The 18,194-nt window shown below is 47.4% G+C and overlaps 1 protein-coding gene across 6 annotated transcripts in view; it reads left to right on the top strand.

The window, feature by feature from the left end:
• The window catches only part of rgl1 (ral guanine nucleotide dissociation stimulator-like 1), a 229,571-nt gene that overhangs the window by 192,691 nt on the left and 18,686 nt on the right, over window positions 1-18,194 (top strand). For 4 of the 6 annotated variants that reach the window (XM_055642421.1, XM_055642418.1, XM_055642420.1 and 1 more), the window contains 5 exons: window positions 1,345-1,374; window positions 3,859-3,980; window positions 5,121-5,210; window positions 11,044-11,172; window positions 15,486-15,614. In XM_055642421.1, coding sequence (XP_055498396.1) covers window positions 1,345-1,374; window positions 3,859-3,980; window positions 5,121-5,210; window positions 11,044-11,172; window positions 15,486-15,614 — 500 coding nt within the window. Of the gene's footprint in view, window positions 1-1,344; window positions 1,375-3,858; window positions 3,981-5,120; window positions 5,211-11,043; window positions 11,173-15,485; window positions 15,619-18,194 lie in introns of those variants that run through there. The other 2 variants (XM_055642424.1, XM_055642422.1) reach the window with 2 other exon arrangements.

Below are 18,194 nucleotides of genomic sequence, written 5' to 3'. Positions count from 1 at the left end.
AAGGTTGTTTGAAGGTGATCAAAGCAACCAAGGCAGATCAAAGATTACATTGAAGCCAGGCACAGAATGCTGGGGTAACTCAGCAGGACAGGCAGCATCTGGGGGACACACATCATCTTGGGGCGCCGTCCTGTATGGCTGCCTGTCCTGCAGCTGTCCGTATTTTCATTTTAGTACATTAAAAGTGTGTTGTTGAGGGTATAGTCTTTTTATGTGGGGGATGGGGGGGAATGGGGAAACTGCTTTTCTCAGTCCGTACCTGGCGGAGATGCGGCTTTCATCTGAGCCGCAGCTTCGCCCCGTCCTCGCGGCCTACCATCAGGACCGGAGCGGCCTTTCCTGAGGGGACCGGCCAGAACCACGGCTTCGGCAGCGGCACAGCGCTGGACCACCTTCACGGAGCGGAGCTCAGGAATGCTGGGACTGCCGATGGAACGATCCGTACAGACAGCACCCGCAGTCAGAATCGAACCCAGGCCTCTGGCGCTGTGAGGCAGCAACTGTACCGCTGAGCCATGATGCCGCCCCTTGCAGAGTTTAGACAATTTTGTTAATTGGCCCATTTGCTTACGCGGTATAAACGAGATTGCACAAAGACTGCACATTAGATCATTAGACATAGAAGCAGAATAAGGCCATTTGGCCCATCGAGTCTGCTCCCCCATTCAATCATGGCTGATCTATTTTCTCCTCCCCCGTAACCTTTTGACACATCATGTAAAAATACAGCGACTACTGGATATATAAAATCCTCCTGCTATTCAATTTTGATCTCCTAGTTTGGAAGCAAGGTGAATTTAATTATAATCCACTTCAGCCCTTCGAGGAGTCTGTAATCCTAGAGTATTGTCCAATCTCACAATCACACAAAGCAACCTCCCTTCCATTGACTCCATTTATAACTCACTTGCCTCGGCAAGGCCAGCAGCATAATCAAGGACGAGTCGTACCCTGGCCACTCCCTCTTCTGCCCTCTCCCATCAGACAAAGGTATAGAAGTGTGAAAACACACACCTCCAGATTCAGGGACAGTTTCTTCCCAGCTGTTACCAGGCAAATGAAACATCCTACCACAACCAGAGAGCTGTCCTGAACTACTATTTACCTCTTTGGTGACCATCGGATTATTCTTGATAGGACTTTGCTGGCTATACCTTGCACTAAATGCTATTCCCTTATCATGTATCTGTACACTGTGGATGGCGCAGTTATAATCATGTATAGTCTTTCCACTGACTGGATAGCACGTAACCAAGGCTTTTCACTGTACCTCGGTATGCGTGACAATAAACCAAACTGAATCTTTCTACAAGTTAATGTTTTTTTTCTTCTTGCATTTTTTAGGGCTTGATCAACTTTGAAAAAAGACGACGGGTTAGTATAAATTATATATTGCACAATTTTCTAAAATATGCCTGGCAACATGTTCTTTATGACTGAAGATTCCTGAAAAATAATTTGTGTAAACATTTTTTTTTTTTAAATTAATTCTTTATTTCCAACAGAATATAAGAATAAAAAGCAAGTGTGAAACAGCATACAAAAAAACAAAACAAGAATATTTATAAAGTGTCAAAAACAATATCTATAAATAAATGAAATCGTATGTGTCCAAAAAGGAGCAGGAAGAAGCCAAAGATTATTAATTCCCACCCCTTATTCAACTGCTTATAATTATCTTATACAAATTTAGCAGCTATATGTACACCATATGTACACCAGCAGCTATATGTACACCAAGTTATTTACATTTATACACTAATCAAATATTTACAAAGCCATACAAAAAAGAGAGAAAAAAAGAAAAAACCCTTATATACTATACAGTATCTTAGTCATATATACAACCCATCACCCTATAATCACCCTTCCCAATACAATCTGTATAACAAATATCACACTCACAATCACCTATCCTCATCCCAATATCCTTTAAAAAAAGTGTTTAAAAAAAATTTAGTTAGCTTCCAAATTTTGAGAGGTTTTGCTGAGGATGCAATTTGAACCCTTTGAACCCTATCTGGTTTCACCGTCTGCTTTACCAATGGAGGTGGAATATATGTCTTAGACGAATAAATGGTGGGGTCATTCTATGGTATATGACTAAGCTTGTGAGAGGATTGTAACAGGCCCTTCTGCCCAACTCATCCATGCCAAATAGGATGCCCCATCCACACTAGTCCCATTTGGCCTATATTCCTCTCAACCTTTCCTATCCAAGTACTGTCCAAGTGTCTATAAAATGTTGTTATATTTCCAAGGCAGCTCATTCCATACACCCACCCCCCTCTGTACCCCTCGGGTTCTTGCTAAATCTTTTAACTCTTACCTTAAACCTATGCCCTTTAGTTCTTTATTCCCCTGCTTATCTTATGGCTTTAACCTGGCCCTTTGGCCCAACTCATCCATGCTGACCAAGGTGTCCCACCTACAGTAGTCTCACCTGCCCAGGTTTGGCCCATACCCCCCTTAACCTACCTTATCCATGTAGCTGTCCAAGCTAATTGCCTTGACGACCTCCTCTGGCAGCTCATTTATTGCATCCACCACCCTCTGTGGAAAAACTTGCTGCTCAGGTTCATCTTCAGTATTGTCCCTCTCACCTTAACACTAGTAGTTGATTTCCCCTATCCTGGTTAAAGGACTCCAGTGCATTCACCCTATCCATTCCCCTCTCGATTTTATATACCTCGATAAGATCACCTCTCATCCTCCTGCACTCCAGAGCATAAAGTGAGTCGCTCTATAGCTCAGCCCCTCAAGTCCCGGCAACATCCCTTTCATCTCTGTACCCTTTCCAGCATAACGACATCTTTACCACAGCAGGGGGACCAATACTGACCATAGTGCATAACATGTTCCCGATGTTGGGGGAGTCCAGAACAAGGGGCCACAGATTAAGAATAAGGGGTAAGCCATTTAGAATAGAGATGAGGAAAAAGGTTTTCACCCAGAAATTTGTGAATCTGTAATTCTCTGCCTCAGAAGGCAGTGGGAGGCCAATTCTCTGGATGCTTTCAAGAGAGGGTTAGATAGAGTTCTTAAAGATAGCGGAGTCAAGAGATATGGGGAGAAGGCAGGAACGGGGTGCTGATTGGGGATGATCAGCCATGATCACAGTGAATGGCGGTGCTGGCTCGAAGGGCCGAATTGCCTACTCCTGCACCTATTGTCTATTAAAATCCTTGCTATAGCAGTGACTAAAACTGAACACAGTGCTGCAAAACACTGAGTCTGAAGAAGGGTTTCGACCCGAAACGTCACCCATTTCTTCTCTCCAGTGATGCTGCCTATCCCGCTGAGTTACTCCAGCATTTTGTGTCTTATCAACCAGCATCCGCAGTTGCTCCTGACCCATTTCGTCTGACCCATTTCATTGCGAAATCTCCTCAAGGTACCCCGACTTTGAGGATGTTCTCCTCCTCTCTCAGACGGGAGATCTGGAGTCTGAAGAAGGGTCTCGACCCAAAATGTCACCTTTTCTTTCTCTGCAGAAATGCTGCCTGTCTCACTGAGTTACTCCAGCATTTGGTGTCTATCTTCAGCGTAAACTGGCATCTGCAGTTCCTTGAAGACAGATGCTGGAGTAACTCTGGAAGACAGGCAGCATCTCTGGATAGAAGGAATGGGTGACGTTTCGGGTCGAGACCCTTCTTCTGATTTCCTACACACTGCTCCAAATGTGACCATCAGTACATCAGTCCACCTTCACAATATTTGCAGAACCAAATGCAGTGAGTTGACAGCAAATGATAGTTTTTGACTCCTCTTGAAAGTTCGATCCACGTTACAGGAGGCAGTGATATTTTGCTTTTTTGTGGAAGAGGGGAAGATTAAATCTTTGTTGTTCTTTGGCAGGAGTTTGAAGTGTTAGCCCAGATTAAGCTGTTGCAGTCTGCCTGTAACACTTACTGCATCAGTCCCATCCAACGTTTTCTCAAGTGGTTCCGCACTCAACAGTATTTAACTGATGGTGAAAGGTAAGCAGCTTCGCAAGAACGTTTTTTTTTTTCTCTCGTCTAAATGTGGATGTAATCTTAGAGTCACTCGCGCTAGTGCATTCTCTACGAACGCACAGCGGGAGAGTTGCCTTCGAGCGCCAGACACCGGGTTCAAACCTGACTATGCGTGCTGTCTGCACGCAGTTTATACGTTCCCTCTATGACCATATTGATTTTCTGCGGGTGCTCCAGTTTCCTCCCACAATTCAAAGACGTGTAGGTTTGTAGGTTAATTGGCATGGTAAAATTGTAAATTGTCCCTTGTGTGTGTGGGATAGTGCAAGTGTGCAGGGATCGCTGGCCGGCGCGTACTCGGTAGGCCAAAGTGCCTGTTTCCGCGTTGTATCTCTAAACTGGTATTGTAAATCTGAACGAGAGTCTAGAGTGACCATATGTACCTAAAATGGAACTATAAAATTATTTCTAGCAGCCGCACAATGGGCCGTAAACGCTGTACTATAGATAGCATAATTAGTGAAATATGTTTAGTTTAGAGATACAGCATGGAAACAGGCACTTTGGCCCACTGCGTCTACACCGACTAGCGATCCCCGCACATTAACACTACCCAACATACACGTGGGACCATTTTTACATTCAAACCAAGCCAATTAACCTACAAACCTGTACATCTTTGGAGTGTCAGAGGGAACCAAAGATGTCAGAGCTGATCATCCAGCTCAGTATCCCGTACCTGCCTTCTCTCCATACCCCCTGATCCCCTTAGCCACAAGGGCCACATCTAACTCCCTCTTAAATATAGCCAATGAACTGGCCTCAACTACCCTCTGTGGCAGAGAGTTCCAGAGATTCACCACTCTCTGTGTGAAAAAAAGGAGTGTCAGAGGGAACCAAAGATGTCAGAGTAAATTCACGCAGGTCACAGGGTAAACGCACACACTCTGTACAGATAGCACCCGTAGTCAGGATCAAATCTGGGTCCCTGGCGCTGTGAGGCAGCAACTCTATCGCTGCGCCACCGAGCCGCCCTGTAATGAGCCATGTTCTCTTGCCAGAGAAATAAATACCTCCCGGCCAAATGATCTTTGGTGCAAGCATTGAATTTGGCTGAATAACTGCATTAATTTGTCCAACTTGTGTTTGTTTGCCATTCTGTAGCTACAACGTGTCGTGTGAAATCGAACCAACCACCGATACAAGTCCCACATCTCCAAAGCCCAGGAAGAGCATGGTGAAGCGTCTCAGTCTGTGAGTAGAATGAAATAACACTGCATCTGGTTAACCCAGAGAGCACGGTCCCTCATTGATGTGTAGGAAGGAGCAGGACTGTAGATGCTGGTTTGAACCGAAGATAGACTCAAAAAGCTGGAGTAACTCTGGGTCAGGCAGCATCTGTGGAGAAAAGGAATGAGTGATGTTTTGGGTCGAGGCCCTTCTTCAGACTAAGTCAGGGGTGAGGGATATGGAAGACATTTGAAAGCAAACAATGATCAAGGAATAGTCGATTGGTTCATTCGAAGATAGACACAAAATGTTGGAGTAACTCAGTGGGACAGGCAGCATCTCTGGAGAGAAGGAAGGGGTGATATTTTGGGTCGGGAACCTTCTGCAGACTAGAATAGTTCATCGTTGGCGGGGGAGAAGATGACAACAAGGCATACAATCAGTAAAATTAATCAGGACAGTGTAATCAAACCCGAAACGTCACCTGCCACTTTTCTCCAGGGATGCTGTCAGTCCCACTGAGTTCCTCCAGCCTTTTGTGTCCATCTTCTGTTTTTCATTGATCTTTGACTTTGCCCTCCATGGTGAATAGAGCTTTTGTTATACAGGCCTTGTTTTCTCAGGACCGTATGATGGTGGGGAGGTCAGTACCCCTGATGGACCAGGCAGTGTCCACCACCTTTTATAATCTCCTTACCTGGGCTTTCGTGTTGCCAAACCTGGCCGTGATGAAACCAGTCAAAGATGCTGCCATGTACAGGTCCACCACCGATTTTCCGGCACCCTTGGTTACAGAGCCTTTCTGGATTATCCTTGTTGCCGGACAAAAAGAGGTCATGGTATCGAGGGGAGTTCAATGGTACTGGAACGGTCCACCTAGTCAGCCGGTGGAGTGAGATGTCAGCCCGCAAAGTTTGCCGTGGAAGTCGGCAATTGGAAGGGATCTGCCGGCTCTGGCCGCAGGGGGCTAATTTATCCCGCTGATCGGCACAGAAGTACCGATGAGGTTAAGATCAGCCGCCTCACCCGGCCTGGATACCACATTTTCGGGGGGAGTTCCGGGGACATTTTAAGAGCGCACTCGTAATTTTGTCCGGACCACCAGGTGCCGCAGAATCGGTGGTAGACCTGTACATTGTGTGTGTTTGCGTATGCGCACTGCTTGTTGTTAGTGTTTGAGGTACTTTTCCCGGGGTTGGGATGAATAGCCACTCATGGATTCAGTCGACACTGGATAACTATCTCTCCTGCCTAGAGTCACACAACATGCAAGCAGGTCATTCGGCCCAACTTACTCAAACTGACCAACATATCCCATCTACACTAGTCCCACCTGCCTGTGTTTGGCCCATAACCTTCCGAAACCGTTCTTCAAGTCAAGTCAAGAGAGTTTTATTGCTTTGCTGCAGCACAACAGAATATTGTAAGCAAACATACAGAACAGTGCAGTTCAATATACACATAAATAAGCAGATAAAGTACAATAGGCTGTTACAGTTCAGAGTTTGTTTGATGTTGAGTTTAATAGCCTGATGGCTGTGGGGAAGAAGCTGTTCCTGAACCTGGATGTAACAGATTTCAGGCTCCTGTTCCTTCTGCCCGATGGTAGCAGAGAGATGAGTGCGTGGCCAGGATGATGTGGGTCCTTGATGATGCTGCCAGCCTTTTTGAAACAGCGACTGTGATAGATCCCCTCGATGGTGGGGAGGTCAGAGCCGATGATGGACTGGGCAGTGGTTACAACTTTCTGCATTATTTTCTGCTCCTGGACGTTTAAGTTACCGAACCAAGCCATGATGCAACCGGTCGGTCAGCATGCTCTCTACTGTGCACCTGTAGAAGTCCAAGAGAGTCCTCCTTGTCAAACCGACTCTCCGTAATCTTCTCAGGAAGTAGAGGTGCTGATGAGCTTTCTTGATAATTGCATCAGTGTTCTGGGACCAGGAAAGATCGTCAGAGATATGCACGCCCAGGAATTTGAAGCTCGTGACCCTTTCCACCATCAACCCTTTGATATAAACGGGATTATTGCGCTGGTACCATTTGGTCAATCGGTCGATCTCACTTCTATACTTTGACTCATCCCCATCAGTGATACGTCCCACAACAGTGGTGTCGTCGGCGAACTTGATGATGGAGTTCGCACTATGACCGGCTACGCAGTCATGAGTATAGAGTGAGTACAGCAGGGGACTGAGCACGCAGCCTTGAGGTGCTCCCGTGCTGATTGTTATCGAGGATGGCACATTTTCACCAATACGAACAGACTGTGGTCTGTGAATGAGGAAGTCGAAGACCCAATTGCAGAGGGATGCGCAGAGACCCAGATCTGTGAGTTTGGCAACCAGCTTGGAGGGGATGACATTATTAAACGCCGAGCTGTAGTCAGTGAATAACAGCCTGATATATGAGTTTTTGTTGTCCAAGTGGTCCAGAAACGGAGTGGAGGGCCAATGGGATCGCACCCACTGTTAATCTGTTGTGGCGGTACGCAAACTGCAGAGGGTCCAGATTTTTGGCGAGGTAGGAGTTGATTTGCGCCATAATCAACCTCTCAAAGCACTTCATCACCACAGGCGTTAGTGCCACTGGTCGATAGTCATTGAGGCACGTCACCTTACTCTTCTTGGGCACCGGTATAATTGATGCCCTTTTAAAGCAGGTGGGGACCTCAGACCTCAGAAGTGAGAGGTTGAAAATGTCCGTAAAAACTCCAACCAGTTGGTCCGCACAGGTTTTTAAAACATGCCCGGGTATACCATCAGGTCCAGGCGCTATCCGAGGGTTCATCCCTCTGAAGGATTTCCTGACGTCGGCCTCTGTGACTGTGACTGTGACTGAAATACCATCACAGCCAATGGGGGCTCGGGAAGGCACATCAGTGTTCTCGCTATCAAAGCGTGCATAAAACACATTGAACTCGTCAGGGAGTGATGTTTCACCGACATTCGAGCTGCCTCCTGATTTTGCCTTGTAGGAGATGATTGCATTCAATCCCAGCCACAGCTGTCGAACATCTGTCTCATCCTCCAGCTAGAAGCAGAGGTCCCTTTTGGCCTTTTTGATGGCCTTACCAAGGTCGTATCTGGACTTCTTGTAGACCTCTGCATCTCCAGGGAATGCCCGGTTTCGCCGAAGATTGAGGATGCATGGTTCATCCAAGATTTGGCCTTAGGAAACACTCGGGAGTTTGTTGTATTCCGCACATTTATATCCATTCAGGTCCAGCTGTCCCTGAACATTGCCCAGTCTACAGACTCCAAACAGTCCTGTAGTTGTTCCTCTGCCCCCACCCCCCCCCCCCCCCCCCCCCCCCCCCCGACCAGCTCTGTACAGACCTCACCTCTGGGAGTGCGCTCATCCTGCCAGGCAGGAAGAAGCAGCACCCGCGGTATGGTCGGAGAAGTCCGAGGGATAGAGCGATAGGCATCCTCGCATTTTGATGGTTAGGGTTACCAAGGTCGTATCTGGTCTGCTGCAGGAGACTGTTGGTGGAAGTTAGGGACCGATTTCTCTTCGGGTTGGCTTTGGTGAAGTCCTGCCTCTCGTGTGCTTGTTGACCACAACGTGCATCTCCCAGTGCCTGGACGTCTGCCCGCGGTCAGGATGATGGAGGTGAATTCCCTTGGAAGATCCACTTCAGCCAGATGTTCGAGTGGAGAGCAGGACAGGACTGCCACATCAGCACACAGAGTTGACCATGAGGCAGACGCCCCCAAGGCCAGTGTCGGTTACGATGAAAAACACTCGGAAGTTCTGGGGAGCTGGGGGTGAGTAGGAACACAGAACACAGAGCATTCCCTCATTTAAAGCAGCCTAATGAAGTCTCCACTTTATTTTCAAGACTGTACATTGCGTATTCATTCAGGGCCGTCCCCTGCGCTTCAGTCTGAAACCTGCCCCATTTCTGGACACAATGGAACTCATAGTTTCCAGGTGCTCACTGTACCTGATGTTTCTGCGAACCGTTGCGATTGGGTTGCGATTGGGGATTCCTCACAATCAGCAAATCCAACTCCATTGCTCCTGGGAAATCCTGCCCGTTGGCTCCGGAGGTCTTCCCGGTGTTTCTAGGTACAGTACGTGTGATCCCCAGTTGGGTCGGGTGCTCTCCAGCGATCGAGGGAACACTTGCATTCGGGGGCTCCCGCAGTTGAGGGAGATCGCAAAATCGCTAGTGCCTTCAAGTCCACTAGCAGCTTGTCCCTTACTGCTTTTTTTCTGATTTCTGCCGTTTTTCTGATCCAGGTAAGTTGATTGTATCTGTAAATAATCCTCTTCTGTTTGGCTGTTAGCAAAATGTTGCCGCAGGCATGCGCCAGCTTTTTCCCTTTTTTTTCCTATCCATGTACCTGTCCGTTATGCTTCACATATGAACCCTGTTAGAGGAAAGATGTTGTCAATCTGGAGGAGAGGGAGCAGAGAAGATTTACGAGATGTTGCCAGGACTCGAGGGCCTGAGCTATAGGGAGAGGTTGGGCAGGCTAGGACTTTATTCCATGGAGTGCAGGAGGCTGATCTTATAGAAGTGTATAAGATCATGAAAGGAATAGATTGGGTAAATGCACAGAGTCTTTTACCCAGAGTTAAGGAAATCGAGAACCAGAGGACATAGGCTTAAGGTGTGGGGGGAAAGATTTAATAGGAACCTGAGGGGCCACTTTTTTACACAGAGGATAGAAGGTGTGTGGAGCGAGCTGCCAGAGGAGGTAGTGGACTATAACAATATTTAAAACACATTTGGATGGATAGGGCAGGTTTAGACGGATATGGACCAAACACAGGCAGGTGGGACTAGTGTAACTGGGACGTGTTAGTCGGTGTGGGCAAGTTGGGTTGAGGGGCCTGTTTCCACGCTGTATCTCTCTTTGAGCAGGTCCTTTGAGTTATAAATTCACCGCTACTATCGAACTATCCATGTGAAACCACTGGCTTACTATTTTAAGCTATTTCCGTACATCACAGAGGGGAAATAATGCAGAGCTCAAGCAACCGATTAAGTAATCAATTATTCCTACTCCGCAGCACGCCCCGTGTAATAACTAATTAATAGACGCCCTGTTTCATTATGTGGCCATTTAGAATGCGCAAGACATTTTGGCTGCAATCTTTCATAAGTAATGACTGCGCCACATTCTCGACAAAGGATTTTGTGCAGCAGCATTAATTACATCCTGCCACTTCACCTTCCACATGGCCAATTAAACTTTACGGCCTTGTCAATTTATGTGCTTTTGATTTGTATCGAGATTCCCAAAACATCACCCATTCCTTCTCTCCAGAGATGCTGCCTGTCCCGCTGAGTTACACCAGCTTTTTGTGTCTATTTACGATGGATATTGTCATGACTTGAGGGCCTGAGCCATCGGGAGAGGTTGAGCAGATTTGGTGTGCAGGAGGGTGAGGGGTGACCTTTGAGGCACATACAAGATCATAAGGGGAATAGATAAAGTGAATGCAGTATGTTACGCAGGGTTTGGGAATCAAAAATCAGAGGACATAGGTTGAAGGTGAGATGGGAAAGATTTACTATGAAGCTGAGGTGCATCTGTTTGGAACGAGCTTACAGAGGAGGTAGTTGAGGCAGGTACTATAAGAATATTTCAAGGACATCAGCTCAGTCTGCCTAAACTTACCTGACGTCCCGTTTGCTCAACACTTAATTCCCCTCCCGTTCCCACACTGACCTTTCTGTCCTGGGCCTCCTCCATTGTCATAGTGAGGCCCAGCACAAATTGGAGGAATAGCACCTCGTATTTCACTTTGGTACCTTACACCCCAGCGGTGTGAACATTGACTTCTCTAACTTCAAGTAAACCTTACTTTCCTTCTCTCTCCATTCCCTCCTCCTTCCCAGTTCTCCCACCTGTCTCCGACCTGTACTGACTACAGATTGCTCTAGTAAATCGTGTGATATCGAACCAACCACCGATACAAGTCCCACATCTCCAAAGCCCAGGAAGAGCATGGTGAAGCGTCTCAGTCTGTGAGTAGAATGAAATAACACTGCATCTGGTTAACCCAGAGAGCACGGTCCCTCATTGATGTGTAGGAAGGAGCAGAGCTGTAGATGCTGGTTTGAACCGAAGATAGACTCAAAAAGCTGGAATAACTCTGGGTCAGGCAGCATCTGTGGAGAAAAGGAATGGGTGATGTTTAAGATTGAGACCCTACTTCAGACTGAGAGTCAGGGGTGAGGGAAACGAGAGATACGGAAGACATTTGAAAGCAGACGATGATCAAGGAATAGTAGATTGGTTCATTCGAAGGTAGATACAAAATATTGGAGCAACTCAGCGGGACAGGCAGCATCTCTGGAGAGAAGGAATGGGTGACATTTTGGGGGAGAAGATGACAACAAGGCATACAATCAGTAAAATTAATCAGGACAGTGTAATCAAACCCGAAATGTCACCTGCCCTTTTTCTCCAAAGATGCTGTTTGTCCCGCTGAGGTTCCTCCAGCCTTTTGGGTCTATGTCTGGTTTTTCATTGATCTTGGACATTTCCCTCCATGGTGAATAGAGCTTTTGTTATACAGGCCTTGTTTTCTCGGGACCGTATGATGGTGGGGAGGTCAGTACCCCTGATGGACCAGGCAGTGTCCACCACCATTTATAATCTCCTTCTTACCTGGGCTTTCGTGTTGCCGAACCTGGCCATGATGAAACCATTCAAAGATGCTGCATTTACAGGTCCACCACCGATTTTCCGGCACCCTTGGTTACAGAGCCTTTCTGGATTATCCTTTTTGCCGGACAAAAAGAGGTCATGGTCTCCGAGGGGAGTTCAATGGTACTGGAACAGGCCGCCGGTGGAGTGAGATGTCAGTCCGCAAAGTTGGCCGTGTAGGTGGGCAATTGGAAGGGATCTGCCGGCTCTGGCTGCAGGGGGAAAATTCATTCCGCCGATCGGCACAGAAGTCCCGATGAGGTTAAGATCAGCCGCCTCACCCGGCCTGGGTACCATATATTCAGGGAGAGTTCCGGGGGCATTTCAAGAGCACACTTGTAATTTTGTCTGGACCACTAATTGCCGCAGAATCGGTGGTGGACCTGTACACTGTGTTTATTTGCGTATGTGCACTGCTTGATGTTAGTGTTTGAGGTACTTTTCCCGGGGTTGGGATGAATAGCCACTCATGCATTCAGTCGACACTGGATAACTATCTCTCCTGCCTAGAGTCACACAACATGCACGCTGGTCATTCGGCTCAACTTACTCAAACGGACCAACATGTCCCATCTACACTAGTCCCACCTGCCTGTGTTTGGCCCATAACCTTCCTAAACCGTTCCTATCCATGTACCCGTCCGTTATGCTTCACATATGAACCCTGTTAGAGGAAAGATGTTGTCAATCTGGAGGAGAGGGAGCAGAGAAGATTTACGAGATGTTGCCAGGACTCGAGGGCCTGAGCTATAGGGAGAGGTTGGGCAGGCTAGGACTTTATTCCATGGAGTGCAGGAGGCTGATCTTATAGAAGTGTATAAGATCATGAACGGAATAGATTGGGTAAAATGCACAGTCTTCTACCCAGAGTTGAGGAAATCGAGAACCAGAGGATCTAGGCTTAAGGTGTGGGGGGAAAGATTTAATAGGAACCTGAGGGGTCACTTTTTTACACAGAGGATAGAAGGTGTATGGAGCGAGCTGCCAGAGGAGGTAGGTGAGGCAGGGATTATAACAATACTAGACCAAGTGCAGCCCCGTTGGGTCTGTTCCCCCAACGTGCGGTTGTGTGGGGGGGGGGGAGGCGGCATACAGCGTCACACACACTAACTATCCCCCTCCCCCCCCGCACTCACGCTAATTACCCCCCTTGATATTATATTAATATTATTAATTTGCTCCTTTTACCCCATAACCACCCTATCTACTGACGCATAGCCCCCAACTTGCAGTCACATCTAGAGGGGGGGGTTAGAGAGTGAGGGCCGAGAGAGAAGGAGCAGAGAGAGAGAGAAAGACAGAGACACAGAGAGAGGGGCAAGAGAGGGGGCATAGGGGGGGGGGTGGAGAGTAGAGTAAGAGGGAGGGTGGGTGAGGGGGGAAAGGTAGGGGAGGAGAGAGGGTGAGAGTAAGGGGGAGAGAGAGAGGGGGGATGAGGTGGGGAGCTGGGGGGTGGAGGGAGGGAGGGGTAGGGGGTGGGAGGGGAGGGTGTGGGGGGATGGGGGGGGGAGAGGGGGGGGATAGGGGGAGAGAGGGTGTGCTGAGAGGGGGGTGAGGTAAGGGGGGGGGGAGAGGTGGGGAGCACGGAGGGGGAGGGAGGGTGGAGGGAAAGTTCATTGGCTATATTTAAGAGGGAGTTAGATGTGGCCCTTGTGGCTAAGGGGATCAGGGGGTGGAGAGAAGGCAGGTACGGGATACTTAGTTGGATGATCAGCCATGATCATATGAAATGGCGGTGCAGGCTCGAAGGGCCGAATGGCCTACTCCTGCACCTAATTTCTATGAAAGGGGCAGGGGTGTGTGGAGGGAAGGGGGGTTTAGGGGAGGGACGGTGGGGGAGGGGAGGAGGGGAGGAGAGGGAGAAAAAGAGGGGAGAGAGAGAAAGAGGGGGGGGGGAGAGAGAGAGAGAGAGAGAGAGAGAGGAAGAGAGAGGGAGGGGGGAGAGGAGAGGAGAGATGAGGGGGAGGAGAGGAGAGGGGAAGAGAGAGAGAGAGAGAGGGGGGGAGAGGGGGGAGAGAGAGAGGGAGAGGGAGAGAGAGAGAGAGAGAGAGGGAGAGAGAGAGAGAGGGGGTGCCATTTTATTTCAACCCAAACAACCATTTGCAGGCAGTGCTTATTTCCTCAAACTAACCATATTTTCATTTTCAAACCACATTATGGGCACTCACAGCTGTGGTAACATTTGTTCAGTGTTATTCAGAGCTCTGAGGCACACCACTTGCAGAGACTGATTGAGGCACACCACTTCCTGGTTTTATAGTCCCTCCCCCTCCCTCCAGTAGGGGCAGCAGAGAGAATGGGGAATTTTGTAAAAACATTAATATATCTGTCATTTTTCATCGACGGGAAAAAATCCTCGGCACACATGTGGCAGAGGGGGGCTCTGAGCGAGGTGGCCAAAAATGACGGCCGTAGGTGGCGGTGTTCTCGCAGAAAACGCTGCACAGAAGGCCAAAAGCGGTCAAGAACAGAGATTTAGTAATATAGATTTAAAACACATGTTGGATGGATAGGGCAGGTTTAGAGGGATATGGACCAAACACAGGCAGGTGGGACTAGTGTAACTGGGACGTGTTAGTCGGTGTGGGCAAGTTGGGTTGAGGGGCCTGTTTCCACGCTGTATCTCTCTTTGAGCAGGTCCTTTGAGTTATAAATTCACCGCTACTATCGAACTATCCATGTGAAACCACTGGCTTACTATTTTAAGCTATTTCCGTACATCACACAGAGGGGAAATAATGCAGAGCTCAAGCAACCGATGAAGTAATCAATTATTCCTACTCTGCAGCGTGTAATAATTGATTAATAGACGCTCTGTTTTATTATGCGGCCATTTAGAATGCGCAAGGTATTTTTGGCTGCAATCTTTCATAAGTAATGACTGCGCCACATTCTCGACAAAGGGTTTTGTGCAGCAGCATTAATTACATCCTGCCACTTCACCCTCCACATGGCCAATTAAACTTTACGGCCTTGTCGATTTATGTGCTTTTGATTTGTATCGAGATTCACTTTGGATGTCTGAAGAAGCACCACCCATTCCTTCTCTCCAGAGATGCTGCCTGTCCCGCTGAGTTACTCCAGCTTTTTGTGTCTATTTACGATGGAAATTGTCATGACTTGAGGGCCTGAGCCATCGGGGGAGATTGAGCAGATTTGGTGTGCAGGAGGGTGAGGGGTGACCTTTGAGGCACATACAAGATCATAAGGGGAATAGATAAAGTGAATGCAATATGTTACGCAGGGTTTGGGAATCAAAAATCAGAGGACATAGGTTGAAGGTGAGATAGGAATGATTTACTATGAAGCTGAGGTGCATCTTTTTGGAACGAGCTTACAGAGGAGGTAGTTGAGGCAGGTACTATAAGAATATTTCAAATACATCAGCTCAGTCTGCCTAAACCTACCTGATCTCCTGTTTGCTCAACACTTAATTCCCCTCCCATTCCCACACTGGCCTTTCTGTCCTGGGCCTCCTCCATTGTCATAGTGAGGCCCAGCACAAATTGGAGGAATAGCACCTCGTATTTCACTTTGGTACCTTACACCCCAGCGGTGTGAACATTGACTTCTCTAACTTCAAGTAAACCTTACTTTCCTTCTCTCTCCATTCCCTCCTCCTTCCCAGTTCTCCCACCTGTCTCCGACCTGTACTGACTACAGATTGCTCTAGTAAATCGTGTGATATCGAACCAACCACCGATACAAGTCCCACATCTCCAAAGCCCAGGAAGAGCATGGTGAAGCGTCTCAGTCTGTGAGTAGAATGAAATAACACTGCACCTGGTTAACCCAGAGAGCACGGTCCCTCATTGATGTGTAGGAAGGAGCAGAACTGTAGATGCTGGTTTGAACCGAAGATAGACACAAAAAGCTGGAGTAACTCTGGGTCAGGCAGCATCTGTGGAGAAAAGGAATGGGTGATGTTTTGGGTCGAGGCCCGTCTTCAGACTGAGAGTCAGGGGTGAGGGAAACGAGAGATATGGAAGACATTTGAAAGCAGACGATGATCAAGGAATAGTAGATTGGTTTATTCAAAGGTAGACACAAAATGTTGGAGCAACTCAGCGGGACAGGCAGCATCTCTGGAGAGAAGGAATGGGTGACATTTTGGGTCGGGAACCTTCTGCAGACTAGAATAGTTCATTGTTGGCGGGGGAGAAGATGACAACAAGGCATACAATCTGTAAAATTAATCAGGGCAGTGTAATCAAACCCGAAACTTCACTTGCCCTTTTTCTCCAGAGATGCTGTCTGTCCCGCTGAGTACCTCCAGCCTTTTGTGTCTATCTTTGGTTTTTCATTGATCTTTGACATTGCCCTCCATGGTGAATAGAGCCTTTTGGTTCCAGAGCCTTTCTGGATTATCCTCCGAGATTTTACTGGAGAACCTTGCTGATCTCCCGGTTGCTCAACACTTAATTCCCCTCGCATTCCCACACTGACCTTTCTGTCCTGGGCCACCTCCATAATCAGGCCCAGTGGTTTGGTCGATCATATTGGAATTAGCTTCCTTGAAGTTGATGCCAGGAGATCTGTTTAGAGAAGATTCAATAATTTAGTGGGTTTAGCGTGAGCATTGGCTGCAGCTCACTACATTGATCAGAATTAGCAATGTTGGATACATGTGAACATGTATAATTCCTGAGTCCTGACATTAGGGTGTTTGGAGGTACCCAGTTGTCTGAGACTGGTTTCACAATTGCTGCTAGTCAGAGGGTGGTGATTGTGTGGAATTCTTTGCCACAGAAGGCTCTGGAGGCCGTCAATGGATATTTCGAAGGCAGAGATAGATAGATTTTTGTTCAAGAAAGAAACTGAAGATGCTGGAAAAATCGAAGGTAGGCAAAAATGCTTGAGGAACTCAGCGGGTGAGGCAGCATCTATGGAGCGAAGGAATAGGTGATGTTTCAGGTCGAAACCCTTTTCAAACTGACAGAGATAGATAGATTTTTGATTAGTGTGGGTGTCAGGGGTTATGTGGAGAGGCAGGAGAACTGGGTTAGGAGGGAGGGATAGACCAGCCATGATTGAATGGCGGAGTGGACTTGATGGGCAACATGGCCTAATTCTGCTCCTATCACATGAACGTATGAATAGAACCTCAAATTTTGCTTGGGCAGCTTACGCCCCAGTAGTATGAACATTGACTTCTCTAACTTCAAGTAGCCCTTGCTTTCCCTCTCTCTCCAACACTCCCCCTTCCCAGTTCTCCCACTAATCTTACTGTCTCTGGCTATGTTTTATCTCTGTGCCTCCCACTACCATGTCATCAGTCTGAACAAGGGTCTCAACCCGAAACGTCAACCATTCCTTCTCTCCAGAGATGCTGCCCGTCCCGCTGTGTACTCCAGCATTTTGTGTCTTATCTCGATTTAAAAGACATTTTGACAGATACGGAAGTAGGAAAGGTTGAGAAGGATATGGGCCAAATGCAGGCAGGTGGGATTTGAGTTTGTACGTTCTCTCTGTGACTGCGTGGGTTTTCTCTGGGTGCTCCGATTTCCTCCCACATTCCAAAGACGTACAGGTGTGTAGATTAATTGCCCCAGTGAGTAGGTTAGACCTAGTGTACAGGTGATCGCTGGTTAGCGTGTACTTAGTGGGCCGAACGGCCTGTTTCCATGTTGTATCTCTAAAGTAAGCTTCTATGGAATGACAGTGTATCATTTCACCACATTGAGCAATACTCTCTGTATCCTGGACATCACCACAATCCCATTTACTTGTCCATCATATGTTAACACCTCAGTTAACATTGAACCCTCACTCATAAGTTACAGGAGCAGAATTAGGCCATTCGGCCCATCAAGTCCACTCCACCATTCAATTGTGGCTGATCTATCTTTCAGTCTCAACCCCATTCTCCTGCCTTCTCCCTATGACCCCTGACACTCGTTCTAATCAAGAATCTATCGATCTCAGCCTAAAATATATCCAATGAGTTGGCCTCCACAGCTGCCTGTGGTAATGAATTCCACAGATTCATCACCTTCTGGCTAAGGACATTCCTCCTCATCTTCTTAAAGGAATGTCCTTTAATTCTGAGGCTCTGGTCCTAGACAAGGGGTTGCCAACAATTTTCATCCCTTTTACCCCTGGCAACTTTAATAACATTTATTTAATTTCACTTATTTATGAACAACTAATGATGAACTAATGATATACCAGAACCAACATGTCAGAAAAAAATCCAGAATCAACAAATTTACCCCCTGGGTAGGCGAAATTTACCCTCTGGGGGTAAAGTTACCCCAGGTTGTGAACCTTGTCCGAGACTCTCCCATGAGTGGAAACATCCTATCCACATCCATACTGTCCAAACCTTGCACTATTT

The sequence above is a fragment of the Leucoraja erinacea genome, chromosome 10 (assembly GCF_028641065.1).
Source record: "Leucoraja erinacea ecotype New England chromosome 10, Leri_hhj_1, whole genome shotgun sequence".
Classification (NCBI taxonomy): Eukaryota; Metazoa; Chordata; class Chondrichthyes; order Rajiformes; family Rajidae; genus Leucoraja; species Leucoraja erinaceus.
Note: the sequence above shows the minus strand (reverse complement) of the source record. Positions and strands in the feature narration are given on the sequence as shown.